Raw genomic sequence first — 8,876 nt, forward strand, 5'->3', positions numbered from 1 at the left:
TGTTCTTTTGATCCTTTTTTTGCCTCCTCCTTTGGCTTTTTTTAGGACAGTCCACTTATCTGGATTGTCTCCATGTTTTGCATTCATCAAATTGTCTTTCACCCCTCTATTTCAAAGTGAGTGTGTTATAATCGAAACATAACCAGATTTAAAATCAGGGGACCAGGGCTGGAATCTCAGCTTTGCTCCTTACTACATCTGTGAAAAGAGGGCAAGTCACAATCTATGTGTCTCATTTTCCTCACTTTGAAAATGAATACGTTGGCCTTGATGACTTTGGAGCAATCAATTAATAAATCCTAATATTTTCAGGTGTTTTGCCAGGTACTAGAGATAGAAAGACAAAAATGAAATGATCCCCTGCATTCAAGAAGTTTACATTCTGCTGATCTTTTCTGGTCTAAACTCCATGAATCTAAGATTCTATGAACTCAGATCTCAAGTTTTCAGTTTTCTTGAGCCTCCAACTTACATCAGAGGGCCCACCTTTAAACCACTCTATTCCTCAATTTTTTTAGAAGTTTACAATGGAAGTTTTTACTACTCTAAATCTTCACCAACACACTATGGTCTTCTTTCATATTCCCTTGAAATAAATCAATATATGCATGCCCATGGAAGAAGGTGGCGTATGTTTAGTGCTGAAATTTCTCAAGATCCTGGACCTAATAATGCTTTGAAAAAGAATTGGGACAAAAGCCCATCACTGCGATGTTCTACAAAGTCATTCTCCCTTCCAAGTGACACAAATGGGATGCCACCTTAGGGAACAACACCTACTTAATGAGGGCAAGTATCTGGGTATGGAGAATATTTTCTCTTTGAAGATGTACCACAAAACTCTTATTTCATGGGTGTAGAGCACAGCAGAGGAGTCCTGACTTAGCAAGAAGCTCAAGTAAAGTCTTTTTATGAGGTGAGGGACTCTTCTGAAGAAGGTAAGGAACAGACTGGTGGGTAGGGCTTTTGAAAATCAGTGAAGAAGTAAAAAGGAAAAAAAGACATTGGATACTCTGTCCACACCCAATACTAGAGAACTATAAAGGTTCCTTGGTAAACAGAAGCTCCATAACCCTGCTGGCTCTGGAGACAAGACTTCTGCATCCAACCAAACAATCCACCATCATACTCACCACCATGCCTTACAACTGCTGCCTGCCCAGCATCAGCTGCCGTACCAGTTGTGCTTCCAGGCCCTGCCTGCCTCCCAGCTGCCATGGCTGCACCCTTCCTGGGGCCTGTAACATCCCTGCCAATATAGGCACCTGTGGCTGGTTCTGCGAAGGCTCCTTTAATGGTAACGAGAAGGAGACCATGCAATTCTTGAATGACCGTCTGGCCAACTACCTGGAGAAGGTTCGGCAACTGGAGAGGGAGAATGCTGAGCTGGAGGGTAGGATCCGGGAGTGGTGCCAAGAGCAAGTCCCCTATGTGTGCCCAGACTACCAGAACTACTTCAGGATCATTGAGGAGCTCCAGCAGAAGGTAAAGATGGACAGGTATTTTGTAAATCTTTTAGTGTGTGTCTAGAAGTCATTTATTGATTTCATAACTTGGAAGGTGGGGCAATGTCCAAAATTATTTCTTGGATATTTTCAACAAAAATGGTTTTTTCCCCTAAATTAAGATTGTATCTATATTTTGAAATCTTGCTCAATGTGTAACTCTTCATTCCAAAGATCCTGTGCACTAAGGCAGAGAATGCCAGGCTAGTGGTTCAGATTGACAATGCCAAGCTGGCTGCTGATGACTTCAGAACCAAGTGAGTTGTTCAGAAGCTGGGGGTGTTTTTGTCTTTCCTCTTTTGCATTTAGTAAGTAAACATAGATACCTTAAATATAGGATGGTATACCAGGGGTGTTCCTACCTTTAAAGAGACTGAAAGATGTCTCCAGAGAACTTCACCTTTTTGGCTAGATAGAATAATCTAAGTCCATTAAGAAACTTATTGTTCAGAATTACATTTTGACATATTGACTAACAAGAGAACTTGAGTATTCTTTGTCTTTTCTGCATAATTTGCACAAAGGAGGAAACATGCAACTTGTATATTTTGGTTACAATTGTATCCTATGATCATAGGTATGAGACTGAGTTGTCCCTGCGCCAGCTGGTAGAATCTGACATCAATAGTCTACGCAAGATCCTGGATGAACTAACTCTGTGCAAGTCTGATCTAGAAGCCCAAGTAGAGTCCCTGAAAGAAGAGCTGATCTGTCTCAAGAGGAATCATGAAGAGGTTAGGATTGTTGGGAAGAACAAAAGAAGACTGGTTATGTCTCATTACAAAGAGTGGGATTAGGGATAAGGAGGAAAGAGGATTTACTTTTAAATAAGATGACTAAATAAAATAAGAGTTCCAAGGAGCTTCCACATTTAAAGGCAGATAGTCATGAAAATTATAGTTTAGTATGGAAGACATTTTGATGATGTTGGCAAAATCATTTTCATCCCCAAATCTGGTTTTAATGACACTTACAGAAGCATCTTTAATGCTTAACCATATATTTTCTGAGAAGAGTTGTAGAATAATCTCCTTTCAATTCAATCCTGGGATATGCAAAAGTTAGTACCTGTAGAGTCTTTAAGCTAAACTACAAGTTAAATCCAGCTGATCATTATCAGGATTTAGAATCTCATATGTGTCAGTCACTATAAAAGAAGCTGGGAATAGAAGAAAAAAAAAACTGCCTCTACCCTCAAGGACCTTATATTCTATTGGGAGAGAAAGCATAGTTATATCAAAGCAGACACAGTCAAGAGATAGATTGAATTTAGTAGCATTCAAGAAGCAAAAAATCCCAGAAGCTATAGGAACTCATTACCACTCAAGTATAAGGGTAATGTAATGGTGATAGGGGTTCTAACATGGAGAGAAGAAGCATGACCTTCTCTTAACTAATTTATATTAGTTATTCTGGTTCTGTTATCTCCTATAAAATGTGCTTGCAGATAGCAGTTTCTAAGGGTCAAGGTATTTTTTTTCCCAGAAACAAATATTTTCTGAGCTTGTTTGCCCTAACAATTTCTGTGTCCATAGGAAGTTAACATCCTGCGCTGCCAAATTGGAGATCGTCTCAATGTGGAGGTGGATGCTGCTCCAACTGTGGACCTCAACAGGGTGTTGAATGAGACCAGGTGTCAGTATGAGACCTTGGTGGAGAACAACCGTAGAGATGTGGAGGAGTGGTTCACCACTCAGGTGAGGTGCTCATGGAAACTTCAGAACCTGAGGCTTCCTGGGGTCCCAATGATCATATTCTCACCTCTTGGTTCTCCCCTTGGAATATTTTAGACAGAGGAACTGAACAAGCAGGTGGTGTCCAGCTCTGAACAGCTACAGAATTGCCAGGCAGAGATCATCGAATTGAGACGCACTGTCAATGCCCTGGAAATTGAGTTGCAGGCCCAGCACAATCTGGTAGGTTCTATTTGGGTCCTACCTTGGTCAATTGTTTTAATCCTGACTGGAAGAATTTAAAAGTGTGATAGAGAAGGAGAGAAAACCTGAATCCTTATATATTTATCAAATATCCTTTAATATTTACAAAGGCTAAGAAGTGATGATGGTTGAAGCATTGTTGGAATTTAGAAAACTCTAAAAAATATTTCTCCCTCTGACATTTCTTTCTCTTCTCCATGGCAGAGAGATTCCCTGGAAAATACCCTGACAGAGACTGAGGCTCGTTACAGCTCCCAGCTGTCCCAGTTACAGTGTATGATCACCAATGTTGAAGATCAGCTGGCTGAGATCAGAGGTGACCTGGAGAGGCAGAACCAAGAGTACCAGGTGCTCCTAGATGTTAGAGCCCGACTAGAGTGTGAGATCTCCACATATCGGGGCCTCTTGGAGAGTGAGGACTGCAAGTAAGTACTGGTCAAGTATCGCATGTATTCTATACACAAACATATAAATATGTGCAAAACACATTATTCAATTGAATAAATAAAATCTCTGGCTTAAAGGTATGGTTTTCAGGCAAGAACTACCCTGATAAAAGTCAGGAGGAGCAGTCTATTTTCACTGAAAAATATAAAATGATCAGGGACAAGAATGTCCCTGAAGTCACCTGGTCTTTATTTTCCAAGTCAAATGTTATGACTTTTGCTTTTCCTACTGAAGCCAAGAAGCCAGGCTTGCCAAGAGGAGAAATTTGCAGTGTGCTATATGTACTAAAGGAGGGGCTTTTCCTGTGTGTTTGGAGATTGGATTTTCCTTGCATGCCCATAAATTGACTTTACTATGTAGCAGCCAGTAGCCTTTGTGGAAGGGTGCTTGGCCAAGCCTCCACTTTGTTTTCCATAAGACACACAGTGCTGGGTGCTTGTACTTTCTCATCATACTGTTTTATATTTTCTGATTTCAATACTGAATTTGCCCATAGGAACTCATCTCTACTGTTTTTGTCTTCCCAGGCTTCCCTGCAACCCCTGTGCTACAACCAACGCTTGTGGAAAGCCCATTGGTCCTTGCCCAATCAGTAATCCTTGTGTCCCCTGTGCCCCCTGTGTCCCCTGCACACCCTGTGTCCCTCGTTCACGCTGTGGCCCCTGTAACTCCTTTGTGCGCTAAAAGTGTCATAGCATGGAGGTGAAAGGAGGAAAGGGTCAAGTGTTTCTAACCATCCCAGAACCCTGTTCACATCAGTGGGATGCTAGAACATGGGGAGGAAACACAAATATATATACACCCTTAAAATGGACAATTCAGTGCTACTTCCAAGGATACTGGTTTCCAGAGATCTGGAAACTCAAGAATCAACCTCTGTCCCCTTTTTAAAAGTTGTATTTACTGCTCTCTCCACTGCCTCAGAATCTTCCCAAAACAAAAGAGACACACTCCTCTGCAACTTCCTAATAAACTGACTTTCTTTTGGCAAAGCAAACATGTTTCTCATTACTATTCATTTACTGCAATCTGCTCATCATTTGAGTGCTCCATAAAAAGCCACTTGAAAACCCTGTTATTATATGGTTCCACCCTCAGATGCTAAAGCCTTGCAATAGCTGGGTCATTATGTTAGTCAGTACAATGTAAAACTGACCACACAGACAGTGGGACCTGATTTCCGAAACACTACTCTTCTCTGTGGCCTCTTTTTGACAGGTTTATTTAAGAAAAAAGTTGAGGAGAAGCACCTTCTTTGTCAACTTGTGAAATAGTCTAAAATGCTGGAGCTAGAGGTCTTATTTAACATATAAAATGTTAGACTACACAATGTAAGAACTGCAGAAACAGAAACGGTGGTGATCCTCTAGCCCTTAACCACTTTTTTGCATCCTGAATCCCCTTCATCAATTTACTGAAGCTTATACCCCTCTGAACAGCCATAGATCTGCCATAGCTGTTTGGAATACTAAAGCATATTAAGAAATATGAACTGGCTATTCATAGATTGGCTATGATTGTAAATATTTTTGGCCAAGTCTTTTCAGCTGGATTTAGGCAGTGTTTGTCTCAATTGGCTTTAGCTCTATAGGACTCAGTGAGGTTTGCAACATATTAGCCTTATGCCAGTTCCATTTTGGTTAACAGGGCATGAACAAATCCAATTTTTTTTCCAACACACTCTAGCTATTTAATTCTTTAGCTTGACACAGAGCTTCCCCTGACCAAGAAACTCTTGATTCTGTCACTCTAGCTTTCTCCACAGCTCCAAAGAGTTGTTATAGGCTACACAATGGACTCAGAGCTGTTACACTAATTGTATCAAGAATTGTATCAATTCTTAGCTAGCAAAGGAGAACAATTTAGAGTCACTGGTGGGATTAAAACTCTGGGAACTGGCTAAAACAAAGTCCTCAATCAAGGAGAATCAGATGTGGTTGTTGGTGTTAGCTGATTCCACTTCTTAAACTGAAGTTGGGCTACAGGTTTAGCCTTTTCCAAGATATAACACCTTTTAAAAATTCTTATGAAATATCTATAGGAAGGGTCTTTATTGGTGGGAAACTATAGTAGATCTTTTATTCTTTCACTTAAGGGGTTTTTCTATTCATTCAACAAATATTAAGCACATATCATGAGCAAGGAAACATGCTAGGCATTGTGGATACAATGACAAAACAAAACAAAAATTATCCCAAATGAGGAATTTAAATTCTACTAAATATGTAGAGAAAATCTATGAAGGAAAAGAACACTAATAATTACAGGGATTAGGTCAAGAAAGATTTCTAATCAGAAGAGGCCTATGGGTTGATAAGGATTCTGAGAAGTAGGGGAAAGAAGTGAGTGCATGCTAGGAATATGGGAATAGAATCTGCAAAGAAATGATAGGATGAGATGGAATGTTGAGTATGGGTAATTCTTTTTTTCACTTAATAATTTTTTTTTCCAATTACGTGTGAAGATAGTTTTCAACATTCGCTTTTGTAAAATTTTGAGTTTTAATTTTTTTCCTCCTTCTCTTCTTTCTCTCTCCCCCTTCAAGACAGCAAGCAATATGACATACACAATCATTTAAAACATATTTCCACATTACTCATGTTGTGAAAGAAAATCAAAAGGGAAAAATCACGAGAAAGAAAAGAAAAACCAAAAATATGAAAATAGTGTGCTTTGACTGGCATTTAATTTCTATAGTTCTTTTGTTGGATGTGGATGGCATTTTCCATTCCATCCCATTCCATCCCATTCCATCCCATTCCATCCCAACTCTATTGGAATTGTCTTGGATCACAGTATTGTTGAGAAGAGCATAGTTTATTGTAACATAATCTTGCTGTTACAGTGTACGTTGTTCTCTTGTTTTTTCTCACTTCACTCAGCATTGGTTCATGGAAATCTTTTCAGGCTTTTCTAAAATTGGCCTGCTCATCACTTCTGAACAATAGTATTCTACTACATTCATTGTCACAACTTGTTAGCTATTTTCAATTGATGGACATCTATTTAATTTCCAATTCCTTGCCAACACAAAAAGAGCTGCTGCAAAATTTTTGCACAAAGAGTCCTTTTCCTTTTTTAATGATCTCTTTGGGATACAGACTAGTAGTGACATTAAATAATAAATGCTTTAAAAATATTTGGAATAGAAATAATTTAAGTTGGCATGAATATAATCTGATTTCTAAGTAATACATCCACTATTTAATTAATTAATATATTTAATTTTTATAATATGTCCATTTTTGGTCATACCTTTTTTTCCCATACAGTGATCACTTTTTTGTAACAAAGATTTTAAACAGGATTAAAAAAGGCCAGTAAAACTAACCAAAACATTAGTTGTGTCTGACATTATGTGAAATATTTGATATATATATACTCTTTCACTCTTAAAAAAAGGAAGAAGATAGATTTTTTTCCTACTCTTAGGCCAAGCCTGGTTATTACAGTTTTATAGCACTGAATTTTGTTTTTATTATTTTTTTCCATTTACATTGTTGTAGTCATTGTGTATGTTGTCTTTCTGGTACTGCTAGTAGTTCTTGTAAGTCTTATGTTTTTTGAATTCTTCATTTTTTGTCGATTCCTATAGTGTAATAGTATTTCATTGCATTCATTAATTATAATTTGTTTAGTCATCTTTTAGTTAATGGATATCTCCATTGTTCAATTATTTGCTACCACAAAAAGTGATCATGCGCACACTCATGCTGCTGAAAGAAAAGAATCATACTACTCTTCTGATTGGGTCCCCTATAAATTTGTTATCTAGCCTCAACTGGGCCCTTATTGCTTCCAGACAATGTTACTATAGTGCTCTATAGTGCTCACTATCCCACTTTCTGCAGTGAGTCTTCTAAAACTTTTTATCCCTCCTCAAACTTTCCCCTCACTTTAGTCTCTCAGCATTGATTTATTTCATATTTGAATAAAAATTTTTGAGGCCCTTTAATGTTTTCCTTTTTTCTCTTCTTCCTCATTTCCTAATACATGATTTCTTTCACTCTTTCCTTTTTCTCTCTTTTCTCACATGATGAAATCGCTTTACTCCTTACCAAAGCTAATCTATCTGTTCAAGTGATACCATTTTGTTCTATATTCTCCAATCCATTACCCACTCTGTCATCCTCAGATTTTCTCTTATTTTAATATCTCCCTCTCTATTAGCAACTTTTCTACTGTCTTACAAATATGCCAATGTCTCCCCAATCCTAAAAAATCCTCACTTGATCTTTCTATCCTAGTGAAATACCATCCTATTTCTTTCTTTCTTTTTTTTTTTTTTGTAGTTAAATTCCTGGAAAAGATCTAAATGTCTCCATTTTCTCTCATTTCATTTTCTTCTTAACCCCTTATATTCTGGCTTTATACCTTATCATTACAATGAAATGATTTCTTGGTTACCAAGTCCAATGACTTTTTCTCAATCCTCATTATTCTTGATCTCTCTGTAACCTTTGAGAATTTTGATCATTTTTTCTTTGTTGATACTCTTTTCTTAGTTTTTCAGATTTTACTCCTGGTTTTATGTCTATCTAACCACCCCATTGCATTTCATCTTTGCTATATTCTTTTCCAGATCACACACTTTATAATCATAGATTCTGCCTTGGATCCTTTTTTTCTTTTCTCCCTGTACTACTTCATTTAGTGATCTCATCTGCTTCCATGGATTTTATTACATCTTGATGCTGTTGATTTTCTTTCTTTTTTTTTTTTTAATAATTTTTTATTGATAGAACGCATGCCAGGGTAATTTTTTACAGCATTATCCCTTGCATTCATTTCTGTTCCGATTTTTCCCCTCCCTCCCTCCACCCCTTCCCCCAGATGGCAAGAGTCCTTTACATGTTGAATGGGTTGCAGTATATCCTAGATACAATATATGTGTGCAGAACCAAACAGTTTTCTTGTTGCACAGGGAGAATTGAATTCAGAAGGTATAAATAACCCGGGAGGAAAAACATAAATGCAAGCGGTTTAT

At 37.9% G+C, this 8,876-nt stretch overlaps 1 protein-coding gene across 1 annotated transcript; it reads left to right on the top strand.

Annotated features, from left to right (window-relative positions):
- Positions 1–1,096: 1,096 nt before the first annotated feature.
- On the top strand, positions 1,097–4,886 carry LOC127560161 (keratin, type I cuticular Ha1). Its single transcript, XM_051994514.1, has 7 exons — positions 1,097–1,485; positions 1,680–1,762; positions 2,083–2,239; positions 3,041–3,202; positions 3,296–3,421; positions 3,647–3,867; positions 4,417–4,886. Exons 1-7 carry the CDS (start codon positions 1,138–1,140, stop codon positions 4,571–4,573), a joined length of 1,254 nt encoding a protein of 417 aa, XP_051850474.1. The 5' UTR covers positions 1,097–1,137; the 3' UTR covers positions 4,574–4,886.
- Positions 4,887–8,876: the final 3,990 nt, after the last annotated feature.

Source organism: Antechinus flavipes, chromosome 4 (genome assembly GCF_016432865.1).
Source record: "Antechinus flavipes isolate AdamAnt ecotype Samford, QLD, Australia chromosome 4, AdamAnt_v2, whole genome shotgun sequence".
Taxonomy (NCBI): domain Eukaryota; kingdom Metazoa; phylum Chordata; class Mammalia; order Dasyuromorphia; family Dasyuridae; genus Antechinus; species Antechinus flavipes.

Bases quoted from the DNA above. Each gene is read 5' to 3' on its own strand.
- LOC127560161 (XM_051994514.1), top strand. From the start codon at position 1,138: ATGCCTTACAACTGCTGCCTGCCCAGCATCAGCTGCCGTACCAGTTGT. The intron at 2,240-3,040 runs GTTAGGATTGTT...CTGTGTCCATAG, and splicing joins TCAAGAGGAATCATGAAGAG to GAAGTTAACATCCTGCGCTG. The intron at 3,203-3,295 runs GTGAGGTGCTCA...GGAATATTTTAG, and splicing joins AGGAGTGGTTCACCACTCAG to ACAGAGGAACTGAACAAGCA.